Below are 23,061 nucleotides of genomic sequence, written 5' to 3' on the forward strand. Positions count from 1 at the left end.
TTACATGCCCTTAATTATGCCTACAGATTCCTCAATGACCCTTTTATAAGTTATAAGATTTATTTCAAGTACGTAATGAAGTCTAATTAAAAAAAACATCACTGGCAGCTACTCCAGTGTACTGGGAACAATATGTACTGTGTTCTCTTTGCGTAACACCGCACCTCCTTTTTAAAAAAAATGCCCCCACATTCCCGAAGGGAATCGTGAGGAAATGCGAATGCATTTCTTGCGCCAAGAGTACACGGCGTAGTAATCGCTTCACTCCATTTATATATACGTGCGAGCGAGCGGACGGGAGAGTGGAGCACAGGGAGGAGAGAGAGTGAACGGCGAGAGAAGGAGCGGCAAAGCCACTGCACCTACCCTCTCCTACACACTCTCCACACACGCGGGAGCTCCGCCGAGCTCCTGCGATGCGAGCGCCCTCACACGCCAGAGCGCGCTCCTCCTCTCCACTCACTCTCCGCTACTCCGCCCGCACCAACTGCTCCGGTTGCTAGGGGCGAGGATAAGCGCGCGCGCCCGCAGCTGTTGCTATGGGAGAAGGAGTGAGAGTGGAGAGATAACACCTGCCGGCGCGCGGACACCGACAGACGCCTGACATGCCCCGACTAAGAAATGCATTCGCATTTAAAACCTTAGCTTGATAGCTGGGACAACCTATATATAGTGAGCGACCAAGTACTGTTGGCCACAAAAGTTTGCGGGATCTGCAGCGTGTGGCGGAGCGATGGAAAACTGCATTGCTGTTCAGCAAAACGGCTGTTTGGCCTAGTTGGAAACGGTTCATCATTTAAGAAGCGCAAAATGACACGGGGACGAAGCATAGACACACACAGGACAAGCGCTTTCCTGTGTGTGTCTATGCTTCGTCCCCGTGTCATTTTGCGCTTCTTAAATGATGCATTGCTGTGTCACCTACCGTGACGTGGCGGGTGTTGAGGCTATCGGCCGCGGCCTCCGCGATTAGATCCGGCAACGGCACGTTGTCTAAACGCGCCGTCGCTAATCGCCGAGGCCTATAGCCTCAACACCTGCCACGTCACGACAGGTGACGCAGCAATGCAGTTTTCCGTCGCTCCGCCACGCGCTGCAGATCCTGCTAACTTTTGCGGCCGACAGTACATATTCAAATACATATTATCTGTTTCAAGTACATATTGCCACGCGCACTTCTTTTACTATTTTCATGTAACCGACCCATTACATGTCCAACCACTGCCTTGTGTGCACCGCGCCACAATGTCGAACATTCCGATTATTGCAGATTGTTCCGATAAGCTTGAGCGCACGATGCGAACAGTACAGCTTATTCTGGAACTAACACGGCCACCACTGACAACGCTGGAATCTTCGATGTCATGTGTACAAATGCCGATGCACCTTACCACTGATCAGATTATTCAACATCCGACGACTGTACACACCGATATCGTTGCACTTTGAGTGTCAAATTTTTTTTTTCTGGGCACAAGTTTGCCCAATAATTTTAACTCTACCGGCTGCCGCTGCTTTCCTCACCGTCACAACCACGTGACAATATAACACTGCCACAACTAGCCAGAGAGTCCAAATTATCTTTTCAATTTGAATTAAAGGAATGAATTATCGAGATTCTACTGGATCCCTTACTCTCCTTACTATACCATAAAACTTGCTCTAAGAGCCCTAAAGAAACACAAGCATCCCATGTATCAGACACCTTGACAACCAAACACTAGAAGCTTAAGGCACAAGTTGGTTTTGATTTGGAATATATGTCATCAGTGAGAACAAGACAGGGACGAAGAAAGAAGCACACAGGAGAGCACACACAGGGAGGGATGACAGAGGGTGGGGAAAATGACGAAGCACACAGAGTGGGGAATGACAGGGGGGGGGAGGGGCAAGAAGCTACGTTCGTTTGTCTACACGTGTCATGACCTTAAGCACTTGATTTTCTGTCTTCGAATGCACGGCTTACCTTCAGTGTGATCACGAGCATGCACGGGCATGTCACGGCATCCCGCTGTGGCCATGGTAACTATGCAGCTCATGATACTTAAATCAGTTAATGGCCGTGGATTTTGTGTTTATGACACGGTAATTTTGGATAATGGCATCATTTTTCGAGAGAAGGAACCATTTCTAGGTAACTTTGAAAATGATTTGTAAATTCCATGCCGCATGCTGCACTGTAAAGTTTGGCTTGCGTGTTCTCAGGAGCCTCGACTACCGATCAGTGGCGTTTTCTGACCATGCTCATAGTGTTGCAAATAACCGAGGTGCAGGTAAAATGTACATTCAACCTTGAAGGGTGGCTTCACAGCAATGCGGGCTTCCCCTGAACACGTGGTTTCACGACATAGCCGCCCCACGCTGTGGTGAAACCACCTTTTAGGGGGCTACATGCAGTAAAATATACAGCTCACGTTCGTTTTGAATACATTGTAATTTCGGAAGCTTTAAATTCGTCTTGAAGCGAACTCGAATACTGTAATATTCGTTTGAATATTTGCCCGTGCTTACAATAAGTAAATGTAGGACATGACCTGAGACTCCAGCCAGACATTCTAGTACTAACCTGATCTTCGCCAAATAATAGCCCGACCCTCTACTAGAAATTTATTAAGAACTGCTGAATTTATTGAAACTGTTGAAATGTTGAGAATTTATAGATAATGTTATGTCTAAAAAAGAAAAACGAGCCCTTAAAATTTCCCTTCTTTCCTTCATTCTACTAGAAATTTGCATCTCAATTATGACTTCTGATCTCATTGACAGCCACCGATCTAGAAGGCTATGCTTTTGGGTACTGCTAGTGCCAGATTTAATAGTGGGAGCCAGAAACATGTCATGGCCACAATGTTTATGACACCATCTCCCGACAATGACATGGATGGGGAGATGTGGATGGTTGAAAAGTCCAGCCTCTTGCACACTCTCATTTCAGTAGTTTTGTTAACATTTAGTGCTTCACTGGCTTTGCTCAACCGTGTAACTCACTAAGTGCAAGTAAAAGGAAATGCTGCATCCATGTGAAGTTGTTGGCACTCTTTCCGGCCATGCTTTTGCGTTTTACACAAACCGTAGTGCCACCTGCATGGAAGCAAAGGATGGCCATGGCATATGCTGAAAATTTCTAAACAAAGACAACAAGGACTCTGCGACGCAATTCCCATTAGCTCAACACTTGCAGCGCGCAGTTTGCAAGTGCAATTCAGTCTAATTGCATCACAAACAATACTGACGTCCATGAGATCCTACCAGTTGTCACCTTGCACACGATTCACCTCGACGGACGCTGAAAAGGCTGAAAGGTTCAACGATGAAGAGCTTGCTGGTTCAGCATTCAGCACCTCAGTACATCGCCGGCATTTATTTGCATTCACAAGAGAGCTGTATTTACGCTTGCTGAAGGCCTTCTTTACCCTCAGCATCTTAACTTATCGACAGGCACGACAGACACAAGGTGTAATGAAGCTAGGAGCTGAAAGTGCTCGAATAGGCGCGCTCCGAAGAACAAGAGCGAATAGAAAGGCACACAGCATCTTCGGACTCCCTTAGAAGTTATGTGACAATTGCTTATACACAGCTGACTCCATACAAGCATTCTGGCTTTCCGACACAAAGTTTTTTTTTTTTTTTAATGGACCGTAAGCACGAAGCGCATACGAGGGGGCTTGTGCTGGGATCTGTGTGGACTCGCCACTTGCTTCCGAAAAAACTGGTTTTTCAGCCACAAAAATACTTTTTAAGAAAAACACAAATTTGGAAAAGATGCACAAAGGTACACACTTCCCAAATTGCGAAGAAAAAAAGAAGTGATGTTTTTCAAATTTTGCCTTGCCCTGTGCCCTTAAATTTCCAAACGCTAGCCTACCAAGCATGCTGTATGTATATACATACATACATATATATTTTTTTTCGCGCATTACTATAAATCTCTTTTTGTGCCACCAAACGATATTAGGTTTTCATACACAAAATTTTAAATTAATTTGTTTTCTTCAATATCAACAGGGAGAAGTGCACAAATCTCTTGGATCTTTAAATTTTCTTTGAAATGTAATGTTCTCAAAGTAGCCATTCCACCTATACACCTAAGTTGTCTAGATGGCAAAACAGTACATCAAAGTGTTTCAGAGATAAAACATAAGCCTTGCTCGAAAAAAAAACATTTTTTAAACAAAATTGCTTTTTACGACATAGTAACTGCTTTTACGACATGAATCGCGGTGAGATGATTCTGTGTAAAAGTAATAAATCTAGTACATTTTAAATACTATTTAATGACATTTCATTCAGGAAGTTTAATGAAAACACACATACTACGCCCTACTCCGACGTTGCTGTGCTCTTCATTGCAGTGTACGCTGGGACTTTCGGGTAAGCCCAATCTCGTGCAGTGCTCTACCACGAAGTCAAAGAACGAAGCGAGAAAGATGCACTGTGATCAGTGGCAGCGAGTAACTTCTACACACAGTGGAAAGTTTATTCAAATTATCAACCTCAGTGTGCCTGTGTGTCGCATCTTTTCCCAACCGGCTGCTGAAAGAAGCATCCGATAGCGTCTCACAATAAGCGGCAGACAACTGTGAAGATGGGTCATTACCCATTGTTTAGGTTACTACGGGAGCAGTGTGGCAAAACTGAGAAGTTGGAGGGTCGCTAGGCCGTCAATAGCATACACCCCACAGTACAGGGAGGACAAAGCTGAAGCCCCCCATCGCATTTGCTACGGCTTAGCTGGCAGAAAACCTAGGAAGGGCTTTAGACAAAGTGTTCACAGTGTTTTGAGGTATTCCTGGGCAAGTTTCAAGCAGCGCTACCTTTCACACACAGAATGACAAAATATTTCATGTCCTGGTGAGATTTACACGCCTAGTCTAACTTTCCACCTTTTGGTGATTTGTAAGTGCTGCCATCTATGGACACAAAAAGTTCAAATCTGCGTTGCCTTGGAGCTGGTGAGTCCTCTTAAATAATGGCAATCAATTGCTGATCAACAGCCATGCCAAGCCCCAAAAGAGCTCTTTCTCTTTTGGGGCTTGGCGCGGTTATTGGCCATCAGCTCTCGGGGGAGGTCTGTGAGAACGATACTGCGGCTCGTTCCCGTGGATTCCCGTGGTGAGTTGAACGTCCCACATCCATCGTACATTGTGTATGTTATGTTCTTTGTGTGATTTATATTGGCCTTCTATTGGGCTATTTGTTATGTTAATGTAGTTATTTCTAAGATTCGGCTGGCGAGCTTGTTGCGTAAAAGCCGTTAATTAAAGGGGTACCGACACAAAATTTCGTGGCCGAGATAGCCTGTGGGATCGATTCCCGTTAACATGCGTATGTTATCTGCAAAATATCAACAGCGAATATAGCTTGGAAGGTATTTTAAATGAATTTTGAAGTTTGCGTGAGCAATCGACACCCTCACACTGTTGACACCCTCAAAGGTGACCCTTGGTGACCCCCCTACTTCCCTCACGTGACCACGCTGCAACAAGTTATGATGACGTCATAGCTACCATTTTTTTTTTTTGCTGTATTCGCTCCAGCAGCCTACTTCTTGGCGGCTGCTCGCGAACCACGCGGAAGTGCATCACAGTTCTGTGTGCTGACGTGATCGAGTGCTGCACCCGCTAGGTGCTGATAGTTGCACCTGGAGGCTTGTCGTTTTTGAAGCCGAAACTGACACTGGTCGGTAATGAGGAACCTGTAATTAATTATCTGTCGTGCGCTGCAGCAAGCGATGTGCCGTGTTATGACTAACAGGCCCCAAGCAACACATTGCAGCAAAAGAATGCGAGGCCAAAATTTTTGTGTCAGTACCCCTTTGTCAGTACCCCATGTGGAACAAAGAAATCAAACATTTTTTTCTTTTTATCACAGCACCTTAACTGTCAATAACACACTAAAGGGGTGTGTTCACTCACACTATAATCTTATCACAGCATGTAGTCCGCACAATACATTCCCATCAGCCTACATGTTCATCTTACATGGCGTATACTATGTTCCATGAGCACGGCTCCATCAGAGCCCAAAGCCTTCACAAATTTGGTTAGAATTTTCAATAGTATTGACCACCTCTTTGGGCCAAGCTCTTTTTGTTTCATCACCTTTATAATTCCAATGACGGCCAAATAAATATGAAACTCAATTTCACAATTTCACCATGCTTGACAACTGACGTCTGTTCATATGCATCTTTAATACTATGCTTTCACCCAGCAGCCATTCATCTTCAGTACATCTGGCAAATACAGCATGGATGCAAGATTTGCCAAGATTTTTGTAGTATCGCAACACTGACAACCGTAAACACAAGAATGCAAAAGCGTAAAGAACACACAGAAGTGTAAAGAAACACATTGTGGCACCTACACCTGTTTACGAAGCATATACGTAGCACCCAATAACATGGCTTGAATCCAAGCCCATCAAGTGACATCAAGCAGTAGCACCGAGAGGCCACCCACCTGTGGCTTCAAGCAGCGCCTCAAGGCGTGCTTGGGTATCGGGGTCGACGCTGCCCACCTGCAGGTCGGGGCTCTCACCTCCACCACCTTCCGATGAGCTCAGTAGGAATTTGGACGTGTCCAGCACGCGCTCTTCTTCCAGCTCTTCTGGGTCCAAGATGAATGACTCGGCCTGCATTTCATTACCACAACGGTCACTAAAACCACAACCCGTGGGTCAAGTCTCACTATGGTTGCTCCAAGAGTGGTGCCTTAAAGCGAGACAGAATTGCAGCAAGTGCACAGCTTCAACTAATTCTTTCTCTGTTGTCAGTACCCCCGCTCTTGCTACATGGTAACACTAGCTTGAATGCGGTCCTGACACACGACACATGCAACTAGAAAAAAAACTATGCATAGAAACATGTAGCATACGTAGCAAACCCTTCAAATTGGGAAGGAAGCTATTAACACACCAACTTCAAATGCACATTTAGCACAGAACTTGAGGGCCACAGGCAGTAGGAGAAACACACCAGTTGCCTTTTACGGAATTAGTCTATTACAAATGCAACTCATTCAGGCCTACTAGCATCCTGCCATTTAGTACAAATCACTCACGCACTGATCCACCAAAGGCAAAATGGTGCGGTTTCAGGTGTATTAATAACATGACCAAGTAGCTACAGCATCACAAAGTGAGCTCTTCCAAACCCAATAATAAAGGCTACATATGTGAAGGAGCCTCTAGCATGCATCCAACATGTGGAACAAAGAAATCAAACATTTTTTTCTTTTTATCGCAGCACCTTAACTGCCAATAACACACTAAAGGGGTGTGTTCACTCACACTATAATCTTGTCACAGCATGTAGTCCGCACAATACATTCCCATCACAGAACTTGAGACTGTTTCTGCACACACCCACATGCCCATTTTAATAAAATAAGGAATGGGGAATGTGCCAATAAGCTGGTACAAATTGATCGAAAAAAAATTAAAACAAGGACAAGTGTGCACTCTAGTGAAACTTTGAGGGACACACACTATGAACACATTCCGAACATGTGGAAAGGTTTATAAGGCACCAAGAACAGAAAAATCATGCTTTGTTCTTCGAGAGGCCAGGGCCACACATTATAGAACAGCATTAACAAATTTAGAATGAACACTGCTGCTACACTTGCAGACAACCTTCTGTTGCAATGAATTAAAAGCTGTGGAAGTGAAGCGCACACATGCAAGCAATCCTGACAATAGTCCCACAGTCCCATTCACATTTGTATTAAGTTGTGGAGCCAAAAACAAAAACATCATAGCGTAGCACTCATATTAAGATATGACTGACACATCACTCAGTCATATCTCAATTTCACATCCTTTTCAATGCTACTCGTTTTGGCAAATGCAAAACTGTCACAAGTGAAAGCTAGGTTAACTCAACATTTGATCCAAAATACAGACAACATAACAATACAGGAAGTGATGCTGAACAGCAATGCCACTGTAGGATTTCCTTCAGGAGTCAAGAGAACTTGTCCACCAGTATAGTAATACAGCAGCATGAATTAGAGCACTGCACGGGCCATGATTCTCAGCCCGGGCCTGGCACTCGTTCACGTTTACCCGCCCGAGCCCTGCCCGGTGACTCAAAGCAAGGCCTGGGCCCAGCCCAAACCCGAGAAAAAATTTCCCCTACCCGGCCCGGCCCGACCGCAGACCGGGCCTTACAGGGGCCTGAGCCCGTAATCTAAGCGGTGTTGCCCAAACATGGAATCGGACAGCAAGGAGTTTTCAGTAGCAAATATCTACGCTTTGTTGGCGCATGCTTCGCTAACTGTTTATACTTTAACCTAGGGCAATTCCTTGTACGAAAGGGCCTTACAGTGGAAACAGTTGAGCGGACGTACAGAGTACGATGAACGATTGTTTGTTAGAGGTATACTGTACCTATTTTTTCTGCACATACAATCGGAATCTATCATCAAGAGCGTTTTGTAGCAAATATTGCAGCAAGGAAAGTGATTTGCAGCACAAGTTCAGTTTCAAGAGGGAGCGCGATAAAAAAAACGGAGGATACAGAGAATAGAACGCCCGCTTCACTTTGTTTTCATTGCGCTCTCTATTGAAATTTAAAGCATGCTTTACCAACAAAGCCGATCGTGCACCCTTCACGATGCCTGCCTACCTGTCTTCAGCACAGTAACACCTTGTTACAGAAAGTGAAATAGAGGGAAAAATCCAAATGCATTAAGGCGAAAGCCTTATGTGCCTGATCAAATGGGAAAATTGGCCGGCTTCAAAAACCTTCAAAACTCCAAAAAACAAGATCTGTGGGTGAAATAACGACGCATTAAATAAAACCTTTGAGATAATCTCTGCGCCAAACAGAACAACAGAAGGCCTGCTAATGCGCTTGCAATGCTCACCCAGAAAACCCCTCGTTTGATTGCGCACATTCAAATTATGTTCTTTAGCTCTCTCATTAAAGCATCGGCCGGTCTGACTGATGTACTGGCACCCACAACTCGGCGAATGCTGCAAAGAACGTTAAAAGCACACGATGTAAACTTGTTCCAGTGTTACGTGATGCAAACACGGCACTTGTCTCTGTTAGTCAAAGCTCACAACTTTGACAGTTGAAACTTTATGTGGCATAGTTTACAGTTTATCTCTTCACATGTTATTGCGCAAATAATCAAATTACCTAGAGATCCCGGCTTTCATATCACATATCCTGTGATATCACATTACATATCCTGACGCGCTAAAGTTTCTCACACTGCTTCCGCTAGCCGCAAGGGAGCACATCTGCCTTTCGAATTGTGAAGGCGTCGGCAGTCGTCCTTATACTTCCTCCTCTGGAGCAAATTTCCGATGTCTCTGTGGACCTCTGCAGAATGAACATAGCTGTCCAGATCATCTCTTCATTTTTCTCGTTCCCGAATGTCGCGCCAATCTTCAATCTCATCCATAAAACTTAGGGCTTCTTTTAGTAGGTTTCAGCAGTGTATGTTCTGCACTGTTTGTACCGCGCCATTTTTTTTCCATATTATAATGGTGTAAGCCTTCCTAACGATGTTGTACCGGTAGTAGGTGGTCATTGGAATACACGGGTAGGACTGGCAGGAGGTGGACGAAGCGATTTCTATCTATTTTGGGGGTTCGTTCCGGTTAGGTAATAAAGGCGCCAATAAGGTTCTCAATGCTTACTCATTGGATGCATATGGTTCGAGGTAAGGGGACATCACCCGGCACAGAATTTGTAATTGTCTTTTTTTTAAGCCAGATATTTACGAGTAATATACTTTGCCCTACGCCTTGTTGGACCTATGCTATTCCTGCACATTCCAACGCTGTTGCGGCAGTATCATGTAGCTCTCGCACCATACAGCAGAACAAGACGAAAGCTCAGACAACAACAATGTGGGCACACAAAGCAGGCTGCTGTGCATGTCCATCTCGCGTCACATGACCACTGAGAGCAGTGACGGAGCGACGGAAAAAAGAATGTTTCTCTATAGTAATTCTATTTAACACGACTGCGCGCTGACCTTTTGTTTGAGTGGACGGCTGGAACTTCCAAGAACGTCTGCCCGCGCTAGAGCTCTGTGATCGCTCTTGGAATAAGTTAAAGGTATCAATTTATTATATCACATTTATTACTGCGATTACAGCATACCATTTGGGATATAAAATAATAATGAATGCAAATAAAGCACAGAATAGCGAGGTGTTACATATAAGTGTCTGGTCTAACATTTAGCTCACTAGTTTCAGATAAATCAGGTAGCCCCACATGCAAGAAGAAAATAAGTTCAGTACTTGTGCCTCATAGAACTTCACCTAACAGCTTGCCCACATTAAAAAAAAGCGTTTTTTCAAGATAAAATATGTGGAACATATATGGTGTACAACATATGTGGAACAATCTTAAAGGGACTGAAGAGAAAAGCAATTTTTCTGTGTCAGAAAATTGCTCATCCACAATTTCAAAATTGCCTCGCTCACCGTGACAAGACTCTTGGTAAGTGAGAAAATGTGCAAAAAGCAAATGCGGGTGGCGACGCCACATTGAAATTCGCGCACCAAGTGCCATGACGTCATAGGTTTTGACGATGTTTACTAGGGTCTACATAGTTCCTAATCGGTAAAAACGTAGTCCATTGACCTTTCAGAGGGCCATAGACATAACATACCAAGTTTTGGAAAATTCCATTGAGTCAATGTCCCCAAAATACGACAAATCCGTGCAGTCACGCACGGAGATTTCGGCGCAAAATTTAAAAGTCGCACTGTGACCTTGATTTTCTCCTCTATTAATGAACTTATAACAGTGAAGTTAATGACGGAGTTCTCAGAGTACACTTTATCAATCTAAATCAATTCATTGCGTCTCTTTAGGAACCGAGCAAAGTCCAAGCCTGGCCCAACCCGAGCCCGCCACCTCAAACACGGGCCCGAACCTAAGCCCGGAGCTTCAGACCCAAGCCTGGCCCGGGCCTACCGTGAAAACTACGCTGGGCTGGGCCCGGGTTTTCAGGTAGGCCCGATCCCATGCAGTGCGCTAGTGTGAATTAGCGTGACACATAAGAGAAAACACGACACACAAGAGACAAGATTAGCGCTCTCTTGTATTTTTGTGTGCGGCGCATTTTTTTTATGAGTCATGCTAATTCATGTTGAAATTACGGAACGCCAACTCACCCAAACAGCAACCCTTCTGAACAGTTTTACAGCATCACGACATGAAATTCCATTACCAACGCTAAAGCTACAAAGCTATAGACCAAATGTGTGGTCCCACACAGTTTGCAGTGTGCCACCAACTGACATGGACTGCAACAATGACCATGCCATTTGAGTTGCTCTCATTGTCATTTCCCCCAAATTATCGAAGGCACACCAGATTATTTTGTACATTGTTTCATGTAGGAGCTGTTTGAAATGGTATCTGCTTCACACTGCTCAACAAAAATGGTCACAATAACTAGTACTAGTACGGATTACCTTGCAGGTATATACATTTACAGGCTCATCCACTCTTAGGGTGAACTCAGCACAGCGTGGCTGCGCTCTGCAGAGCACCGTTGCATCTGTCGCGGCAGCGCATTGAACCGAAGAGGCACAGACGCACAGGGATGTGCCGCTCTTGCTGTATTTCACAGCAATGCAGGAGCGGCGCACTCCAGCACAGTAGCAGACGACGTGAAGCATGATACATGAAATATAAGCGCATAACTTAAAACAGGGACAAGCACATATGCACTTGTCCTTGTCTTCCTAACTCCCAGTTTAAGTTACGCACTCATATTTCAAGTATCATGAATCACCAACTCGCCCAATCAGCCATTTTGACGTGAAACAACCTGTGCGCCTGCGCCGCTTTGCTTTGATGCGCGGCCGTGCCCGACGCACTGGTGCTCCGCAGAATGTGGCCATGCTGAGCCGTGTTCACCCTAAGAGTGGGCAAGCCTGTTAGCTCCCAGAGATATGGTAGCCTGCCATTCGCGACTTCAGGACAACACAAATGCACACAAATGTATTCTTGCTCTGCAGATTTCCTTCTCGCAGTCAAGGAATCCACAACTACTTGTCACATGAAAATCCATCGATTACTTCCAGAATCTTAAACTCTAGTTCCCTTGCACAACTATTGACCATACCATTGCTTCAGTACACTGGACATCAGCTTCCATCCCACACTTATTCTGCTAGTTTAGGTCCTGAACCAAATTGCCAGTTAACTGCAGTTGCTACTAGCAGTACAAATTCCGAACTGCAGGAGAAAATGATGGTGACTACAAATTAACTTTCCTTAGCTTTTATTATTTTTTTTAAGTTGTGTACAGATAAACAATAAACATTAATGCAGATCTTCCAACCTGGCGGACTTCCCTTTTTTTTTCAGTGCTTATGTATAGCAGCTACATTCATCATTTTTTTAAGGAGAAGGCATTTCAGGAGTCTACCTTTTGCACTCCAGAACTAAAACCGACAGGACAGACTGAGTACCTGCCAACTATTTCGTCAACCGCCACCAGTCATGCAAATACCCTCTGCTTGGTTTAGGGACATAATGTGGGTTTTGCTAGCTAGCAATGGCTAAAATAAAGGAGATGCTTGAGTGCTAATCAAGGCTCGCATTTTCAAGCTTGAGTTGCAGCAAATGTACGTAATTCGATACTCGAACCATAGGTCACCTCTTGTGCAAATACAATGTGAAATCTGAAATCCAGTGTTTCCAATATTCCAGCAGTACAAATGCAGAAGACCCTAGGCATCCCTTTATGCTGATATCCACCATATTTGCAAGCTGCTTCTTGGCAGGCCGGCGATGCGTGAAAATTGTGGCATTATCTAAGACACACATTCTACACTACCCAATACTGAGAGAGCTTCAGCACACGTTTTGCACATAGCTGCTGATTGCGGCGCTTCTTCAAAACTGTTAGTGCTGCATTTTCGCAACGTACATACAATACTACTTTCTAGAAACAATTACTCAAGTACAACAGCAGTGCACAACAAAGTAAACGAAAGTACCAGGCCCAATCACAAGTTCCACATGTCTTCACACAGCTCTTCCAATTATACCAGTTCTAAAACTTGTATTGCAAATTCTTGTTGCCAATATGCAGCAATCAGTACTTCTTATCACCCTATATTATGCCTTCTGAATGATTGCCTATCCTGGCAACATACGATCACCCCTGTCCTGCGACACCAGACTCCATCCTAAGCCTGCAAATTTTCTAATCTCGCATGATTCTCTACTCACCATTTACACTGACATTGCCCAGTATTACCGACTCGGAAGATGCACTTATCCTCCCACACACCACAATCTAACAAGACATGAGGCCATCCAATGGCGCAAACTACAAACAGGCAGCCCTTCCCACAACCCTCTTATACACTAAAATTTTTCGCAACAGATAGTGCCTAGCTGCAAATGCTGCTCAGCTCCAGCCACTCTCATGCCCATGGTGTGGACTTGTAGGCACTACAACGCAAACACCCTAGAGATGTGGGAGTCCCTCCTACGTGCCTCCAAGCAAACAGACCGAACACCGGCTCATGCAACACGCCGTGGAGGCTTCGGCATCACAAGGGTACCGGACTTCGGACTGGTCCCCTCTTTTGGGCGATGAGTTTACCACCAGCACCACGACCTCAGCTACATTTACTTCCCTTAATAAAACCAACTATGTTACTCATGTGCTGCAGGCATTACAAGGACTAGCAAACTCCCTTTCTCCCTCACCAAGATTACTCATTTCCTCCCTAATCCATCCGAGTCTGCCCATGTCTTTTAACACTATGTGTCACAGTCTTAGACGGTCACTTGTTGCACAGTCCAAGGCTTCTCATCAAGCTTATCTGTTTTACACAGTTTCAGCACCATAGCTTAGTACTTGTAAAATAGTGAGCGCATGTTTTTGTTTCCAGACAATTTTGTGGGCTGTATGACAGTGAAATATGGCACGTTAACTGATAGTGGCATTAACCCCTAGCTCTAAAAACTGGTTACTACATTTATCTCGCAAGAAAAAAAATATTGTCCACACATGTCATGTGGCGTGAGACTTTCCAATTAATTTTTTTCTTAATTATAGCTCAGAGTTTTAGGTTCAGACAATTCGGAAGGGATTTAAGCATAATCTGAGAAAATTTCAGCGCAATTTGTTGGCTAGTTTTTCAGGAAAGGTACATCAAGTTTCGAAAATTTTTAAAAACTGATCTTGAGAAAAACACACCTTAATGTTTAAAAACGCGCGGAAAGTGCTCACAATATAAACCAATGACTACACTGCAAAAGCATTACTGCTGGGAAAATTTGCAATCAAAACTTATGAAAATGGTATTAAATGAATATATTTAACCAACCCCCCCCCCCCCCCCCCGCCTAGCCAATTTATTATAAAAAAAATCATACATGCAGAAATGATTATGGAAAACAACATGTACAAGCCCTCGCATCCGTCAGAAGGCGCGGTTTTTGGGGCCATTTCTAAATGGCTTCGAGCACTCTTACATGCTCGCCAATGCACGTTTTGATCCCCAGGGTATTATTTTTATTAATGAAATAAAATAGCTTTTTTGGTCGATCTACCCTACCACATCCGGCCCCCCTTAATACTAGCACTGGGGTACAGCGACATCAGAAGCCAACACAATGCAGTAATGATTATACAGGGTGTTCTACATAACTTTAGTGAAGACTTTATAAATGAAAGGAGTGTCTGAAGCGAACTGAACCAAACCCATACTCTTTGCATTAGCCAACAGCCACTCAAGCTACTTTTTATTTTTCCCCTAAAAGGGGTCCTGGTGCACTTTACCAAGTAATCATCGAATGACTTCGGTATCGGAGTTCACTGCTTGACGAATCGATTTCCGCAAAAATTCCTCAAGTTCGCCAAGAACGAGCAAAGTTATCGGGATTTGTCACACACTTTAAGCGCTTCCTTTCTTCTCTCATCCTGACAAGTGCACTGCAAGCTACACGGGGAGGGGTGGCACGGGGGAAAGAAGTATCAGTGCATGTCATGACCCTGAGCACACATGATGAAACACGATCACTCTTTCCCGTTGCGATTCTCGCGCACTAGCATGGCTACTGTGTAACGCTATCAGACTATGGAGCACGGTGCCAGCACATGGCGACACCCCATGGCAAGAGGCACACTTGATCCAAAGACCACTCTTGGTTTATGTCAGCTATTTGCCAGTAGCATGTTGTCTGTTGTGTGACAACAGACAGCAGGCGCCTACAACTCTGAGGAGATTCGGCACAGGCCTCTGTATGAAAAGAGGGATCCCGAGAAAATGCTTGACAGCAGCACAATAGCAGTGCACAAGCGCTCAGTCGCGCGACTTTTTTCGTATTTTGCAGGCTTTCTTTGCAACGCGGAAAAAAGGACTACGTGAGACATATCGTACAGGAATGAATGAAGAGAATTTTGAGGGCTCATTTCTTTGTTTGGCACAAGCTTAACGAAAACCAGCAGATAATGAAGCCAAGGAAGGTGCAATTCGTACATCGCACAGCAAACAATTCGGTCGGTGGCTTCTGAATGTGCTCTACAACTCTGCATTCATACCTTGGGTATTCACTGAATAATTAAAAAGTTGGGTAACTAAACATAATGAGTTAGTAAAGGGGAAAATAAAAAAAGAGCCCGAGTAACTATAGGCTAATGCGAATAGTACGTGTTCAGTTCAATTAGCTAACAACATGCCCTTCATTTCTAAATTCTTGGCACAAATTACGTAGAACAACCTGTACATACTACACTATATACAGTGCCCACACCACCCTCCAAGCGTTAATATCATGCCAAACCTTGAAATTCTTGAAACTTCTCACAATGACATCAGAGGCCAAGTGTAGTCCCACAAAGTGAAATTGCACTTGCCTAATTTACTAAAGGGTTGTATTTTTTAGCGAAGGAAACAGGCAATGTCACAACAATCAAGTCTATACCAATATCGTGCTGCCTCCTGTCGAGGCAAGAACCCTTACACCACAGCCTCACTCACCAGTCATTAAATTCGCTGCACAAACTGCTTCTTAGCACATTTTTCAAGGCTACGATGAATCATATGGGTTAACAGTAATAAATAGTAAAATATGGGTTAACAGTATGTTCAAATAAATTTGGTACCAGTGCCTATGCTTGTACAGTGCTCACAAAATCACACAATGAGTGCGCACAATTGCTAAAAATAGCCACATCATGTTGCTTTGAATCTGGCTGCTTAAGGTGATGTTAGGTATTAAGCAAGCTTATGAGCCAACAGTACACCAATCTTAGAAACTGTGTAACACAAACGAAACTGCGTGCATTATTCTAAAGTGACACGTTTCACTTCATGAGCACTGTACATTTTCCCTTCACAGCACCACATGTCAAACAGAGCTGCTCTAAACGAACTGAGGTTCAGAAGAAACGTACTATTTTCAACAATTCACACTCTGCATGAGGCCTTCTAATAAAGCACATTCATGGCCCCAATTTGCACTTTCAGCGTCTATGGCAACATTTCTAACACCCTTTTTTTGCCTGCTGGCGTCAAGAAGCACATGATCTTTTTACGAGCTGGCAACTGACCAATAAACCCTCTTAAACTATGCTTCGTATACTCCCTCATATACTATGCTTCGTGATGCCAGCAGGCAGAAAAAGTATGCCACACTCCCCGTCATGGCTACTAGCGGCGCTGACTAATACTCGTGTCACACGGGCGTTTGGAAGGCCACCCAACCGATAGTCTACTGACTAAATGGTCAAGTATGGGCTGCTGCACGGGACGTTTTGAAGGCCGTCGAGTCGATAGTCTATCGAGTCAATGGACGACCCCACAACTCCATCGAAACTTCGATGGCTATTGAGCGACAGAAGCGGAAACAACGCCAACGTGCCCTCTCGTCCACAGTGTGCTCGTACACACGATTAGAAAAAAGGAATCTAACCAGTATGCTTTAAAAGCAGTATATGCAAGTGTTGTGAATTATTTAATAGAGTATTTTTGCAACCTTAAATGTGCAAACTGTACATACTCTCAACAACAGCAACATGCTTGTCTTCATTGTGCTGTCCATAGAGCTTTTCACAATTACCTAGAGGGAAATCTAGCGCTAGTGAGCTGTTCTATGCATGGGAATGACTGTATATGTGCATTTCAGACTTGGCTTGGATTGGCGTTGCTCACGAAGAACCCGGACACGCCGAAGACGCGTCTGGCTTCAACACGTTCCTTGCGTCAGAATGGTTGATTTCGTACTGAAGAGAGAAACGAGTTTTATTTGGAAACTTATGCGCTGATATACAATTTTACAAAGCGTAAAAAGTAACAAACGGCCGCTAAACTTGGAAGGCAGGCGACAAGGTCAGCATTCATTCTGCGACTGCTCGTCCTGTGTTTCCTTCTTTTGCCGTTTGGTTATGCCGTACAGGTGAGTGAACTTTTATACTAGAATATAATACGCGTGAATAAGATCCTATTATAAAAGTTTAGTTTTAGAGAAGCTGTATTTGCACAGTCGTGTCCGCTTTTTAGCCGAAGCCTCACTCAACACCAGCCAACACAAGCCTCGCAGGCACGTATACTGTCATTCCCATCGCGGCAACGGCGCCCCTCAAGAAATTCGCAGAGACGGTGGTGCCATTTATCCCTCTAGGTATTATTGTGAGAAACTGTCCAATACAGATTGAAATCGAATAATTTACATGTAAGTTTTAGGAATCAGTGAATTAAAACACACAATTTTAAGACAGGTTCCAACTTCTATGCAGAATCCTGTTCTATAGTCATCATGGCTGTAGATCTGTTTGGTTTTCTGTTCAACAGTGGCACATTAGGAGGCTTTCATATCCCAAGAAGCAACTCCTCCAACACATTCACACATGCATAAATACCCACATATACATGGAGGAAATAGTTGATAAATTTGGGTGATGACACCACTCCTGCTAACTAAATCATTTTAAAACTTTAATTTTGCCACTTCAAGAACTCAAAATAGGTCCTGAAATTGCTGCTTCCAGCAAAAAAAAAAAAAAAAATTAAAAGTCAAATCTACAGTACCTCACATGATGAAAGTGTTTCCAAATGAAGTGACTGGCCTATATGCTGTATTTCTGGATCCTCCTGCCAAATGCATGCAATTCTCCTTAGCCAGCCCAAGAAATGGTCAACAAACAATCCGTGGCCATATTTTCGCACCATGGTGATTGTCTATTAGCAAGCCTGAGAAAGCATGCATGCTTACAACCGGGGTGTCGAAATTGGGAAAAAAATATGGCTTCAGCTTGGAATCAACACACTCCATTTTGCTCTAGTTCCATTGCAGTTTGAAGGCAAAAATTGACAAATTTGTGAACTGGTTCAGAACAGAATAGCTAATGACCTGAAACATTCAAGGCAGCAGTGCTCAAGTGACTACGCTCAAAAGTTCACCACAACTTGTATTTTGTAATTTTCAATGTAATTTCCTTTTCGTTTCCAATCACGTGCTCTGCAGAGTGCATGGCTCATCTGCAAGATTTGTCAAAAAGCGGAAGAAAGTGACCTGTTGCGAGATTGAAGAAAGTGATCAGTGTTTTCACATACATATCAATAAAAATAAACCAAAACTGTGTTGCATGGGAAGCATGTGCAGCCTCTTGCCGCATCCATACCCAAGCTCTCTCTTAACCCCCATCTCTATTGCTTATCATACTGAGAACCAGTTAAACAGTGGAAATTTACACGCAAGTTCCAAGAGCGAGATTTTCGAGCCAGGATGAATAGGAATGTTACTTAAGAACTGTCCAATACAAACTGAAATCGAATAAAAGAAAGGTTTGGCAGAGTTTCCTACGCAATAAAACTTCTTACATAGTTGTACACCACATGCAACACGGCAGTATTACACCTGGCACATGATGACACTGAAATTAATGATTAATTTAAAAGCAGTACGTCATAGATGCATTTCGTGTGGAGCGCAGTGCTTGATGAGCTAAAGGCAACAGCATCATGCACCATTTTGAACAAATGCGAACACGTTGGAATTCTTCAAACTCAGGGGAGTGAATTAATAGGCTGCAAGAAGGTGAGACATACGGACTCAATGGTGGGCAGCTATTTTGCAAAAGTGACCTCCACATGTGCTTTTAAAAACCTGGTCATCTGTGCAACAGCAGCGATCATTTAGATGAGTCTGCATTTGAACAATTCTCTCCATGCAGATTGTTACGATTGCCAGTTTCATTGCCAGTTACGATTGCCAGGTTCAGTTTGGTTTCAGTCAGGCACATTCAAAGAATATAGGTTTGGGTTAAGATCTGGCCAAAATTTCCATTTGGTTTTGATTCGACACCCTTGTCACAACACACTGAATTTTTTTATAATTCGAGAAAAAAACTTAATTTCACTTCAAAAGAAATTTTGGACAAACCCTTCATTTACACTACCTTCTCTTGTTTAGGTACATGCAATTATAAAATTTTCACTTCACTGAAAAAACATTTGGAACCGAAAAGGTTACAAATCATGGTACTGTTGAATGCAGCATTTCTTACGTGTTATTCTTTAGTTTCATTTGATCCCCTGGAAAGCAATGTAAAATGGCCTATTGCATGCTTTTTTTTTTTAAAGGTCACCGGCATGACACTTCCCATGTGCTAAACGTGAGGAATGTGTTTTTTTTCCTTTGAAAGCGTGCTGAAGCCTTCAGTTATAAAGACTTGTCAAACCTACTGCACCGTATCGTGAAGCCATCACAAATGGTCAACGGCTGTGGTTACCATATCCAACCATAATGCACAGAATAACCCAGTTAGAGTGCAAATTCAACCTCACAGAAAGCTTCAGCTCAGGGCCAACTCCTAAGAAAACTACTGGAATTCATAATGTGGAAACGCTTCTACAAGACAAAACATGGACCAATTTGAACAAAATTTGTTGCACTTGAGACAAAGTTAAAATTCCAGCAACAGCAGGAAGTAGGATGTTGATTTAGAGCCTGAAATCTTTATTTGAGATTGCAGAAAATCGGCAAGAAAAAAAAAGAAAAGCTTTTAAGTTTAGAAATTCGCAGCTCTCTCCCAAAAACAGACATAGCAATAAGGCACATTCATTATGGCCATCCAAAGCCGACAAACTTTATTCCAGAATTGAGTCTATGTGAACAGACTAAAAAAAAAAATACTTCTCCATTCCTGCATATATAGGTAGGGGCCCCCAAGGTAAAGTCTTCTAATCACAGACGGTGAATCATGGTGGCCAGTTGGTATGAATAGAATGCGTGCTCTTTCAGTGAAATCACAATGCAAGATTACAATTACATTGTGAAATCAGTTATCCCGCCTAAAACTTACAAACAATACAACCATTCTTCCAAGCAACATGCTATGTTGGGCCATTCCATGCAAAGCTGCTCCAAACAAGCTAACATGATTCAGAAGCATGACCACTAAAGCTTTAAACAATGACGGCACAATTAACCCAAGTTATTTTAGTGTACACGCAGTTTTCGATACTTAGCTGCCAAACCTTTTCTTTTAAATCATGCAATATTTCGTAACAACATTATGTTGCATTTTTTTTCCCAACAATGCAAGTCACCCTAGTGAATGTGCCAACCACTTTTTATGAAGCAGTAACTGTTTACATACACAATAGCACCCGCTTATACATGCACGTGCCAAGTCAGTAATGCGTTTCGACAAGCTCTGCATGACCTTTGTAAACAAAACATTTAATATTTATCCTTGCCAGAACTGCCTTAGAACTGCAAGGCCTGATATTTTGAAAAACATAGAGCCGTCTGCAAATTCAACGATGAGTATGCACTGCTCTCATAAAATTAATCCACACAATTGTACAGCACCAGTAGTATAACCGCAAATTTTTTTAAAAATTTTTTTCCACTGCACACTGCTGTTGTATACTGGCATTTTTCAGGTAAAGCATATTTCAGGAGGAATGCAAACTCCATATACTTTCCCCTACTAAGTAGGTTCTGCAGTACAGAAACTGGTAACAGGAACAAAGCCTTTAGAAAAAAAAATTCACAGCTTCGGTTGAACACCTTACCACTAGGCTAAAGATGAGCTAATCAGTTGTACTAGTGCGCCTTAAGGTACAACCTCTGCTTTCCCAATGCTTAACCATGACATGCAGCCCGAATCATACTCTATGTAAACATAGCTCAGCAGCCTTTCGTACTGAATTCTGGTTTAGGTTCCTTGAACGTGCTAGCCTAATGAGTGATCCTTCCGAGGCATGCCATGCTGGCACCACATATCTGCTAAAAGTTAACCATCTATAGATGCATCTTCATTGCTCAGGTCAAGCTACTCTTTGCATAATTTTGAATGTGAACAATTCTGAAACTAATACAGTGCACTGTTTAGTTTCCAGGTTCACCTGCACTTGCAATCAGTTTAATTCAGACTAAACCGTACACTCGGGACTACTACATGATTCGACACTGGTCAAACAGGAATCACATGTCACCCTTCCAAGTAATTTTATGTACAGGCACTCCTGATCAGCTATTTCCTGTTCGCATTTCAATTTATGCTCGAGGCATTAGTTACCACTGATTCACACATAGACAAAGTACAATCTGAGTACACACTATCTTACACTACATCATGAACATTGCCTAGCCTTTACAAGCTTGCTTCAATGGCAGGTTATTTCCTGTTACAAAATCACAACAAATTCAATGAATTCACATACTTATGCTGCATCCTTTTTCCCCTAAAGAAACAAAGAAACAAAAGTGGCATTCAAATACGATTGCAACTGAAAAGGTTAATGCCACACCTAAAAGAGTACTATGCCAATTCACAGGTGCCCAGTTCTTTCCGAGCAGGGAACCAAACTTCCTGCGGAAAATCATTCCATGTACCAACCAACTAAAGAATTGTTACAGGATCACAAAAAAAGACTTTTACAGCCCCCCTCCGCCTTCAAAACTGACATTTTAATAAACATCTTTCGCACAACAACCCATGGTACACTAGCACTGCATTGTACAGAAAAGCACACACACACTCAGAATTAGCCCCTTGCATTTCCATATATCAAATACAGTAATCCACATTTGGTGACATTTCGTGAAATTAAGTAGAAACAAAAGATATCAAACAGTTAATGCATTCTTTTGATCACTTTTTCAGTAAAAGATGTGCAAATCATGCAGAGGTTCCACTATCAAACTATTTTCTCCAGCAGATCATTAGCACACATCTAGCTCCACACATCTAGCTCACTCTGCACTTCAGCATGACAATTAAAATTCTGTTCTGTACTACTAGCCCTCATCTTTCGTTTGTCCGTGTGTGCTCTTCGTACTTGTTTGTTTCGCGCAAGTGGCTAAAAGGTCTTCCATGGCATTTCTTTTTCACCTTTTTTTTAATTTTACTTAGCAGCAGGTATTAAAAAACACAAGGTTTATTAAGCAAGCAGCGTGCAGAACTACATTTATGAAAGCATGACACACACACAACAAGGAGCTGCTTTGCAAGTGAAACCAACAGAATCTATGGAATCCGGAAATTGCAGCAGCCAATAGGCACCCCTCCTACTCTGCTCAGTAAATTGATTTTTTAAAGCCAAGCTCTATAGCATGAGAAGAGTAAGTCCTGGTGCAACAAGATCAAGAATTTATTCGGACTTTTTTTGCCACATATGTAAGCAATTGAAGGACGTGACAAACTGAAGAAAAGCATACATGCACGTATGCGTTTCTCCATCGCCGCTCTTCAACACAGCTCACACAATTACCAAAATTTGGCATATGGTATTAAAGTGAAGACTTCAACACCAAACAGTCCAATTCATCAACAGCCATTTAGGAAAAAAGCAATACAGGCTTGACCAACATTTGCCCCTATAATAGAGAACTTTAAGTTCATTGCACTTAAAGTTATGGGAGGCAAACTGGGGTATACGAAAGAACCGTAGTAACAGGTGTACAAAAGAATGCAACCAAGGCGTGGCACTTTGAACGCCCAAATCCATTTGGTTATTAGTTATTCTGATGCAGCTAGTGAACACACAAACCGTTAGAAGCCTGAGCAGGCCCTATATATGCAAGAGCATATACACGTCATC

General features: G+C 43.0%; 1 protein-coding gene across 6 annotated transcripts in view; it reads right to left on the reverse strand.

Moving 5' to 3' along the window:
- LOC119391221 (ankyrin repeat and KH domain-containing protein 1) overlaps positions 1-23,061 on the reverse strand; it is a 204,064-nt gene that overhangs the window by 178,085 nt on the left and 2,918 nt on the right. For all 6 annotated transcript variants that reach the window (XM_049414348.1, XM_037658948.2, XM_049414346.1 and 3 more), the window contains exon 2: positions 6,462-6,633. In XM_049414348.1, the coding sequence (XP_049270305.1) occupies positions 6,462-6,633 (172 nt within the window). The remainder of the gene's footprint in view (positions 1-6,461; positions 6,634-23,061) is intronic.

This window comes from Rhipicephalus sanguineus, chromosome 1 (genome assembly GCF_013339695.2).
Source record: "Rhipicephalus sanguineus isolate Rsan-2018 chromosome 1, BIME_Rsan_1.4, whole genome shotgun sequence".
Classification (NCBI taxonomy): Eukaryota; Metazoa; Arthropoda; class Arachnida; order Ixodida; family Ixodidae; genus Rhipicephalus; species Rhipicephalus sanguineus.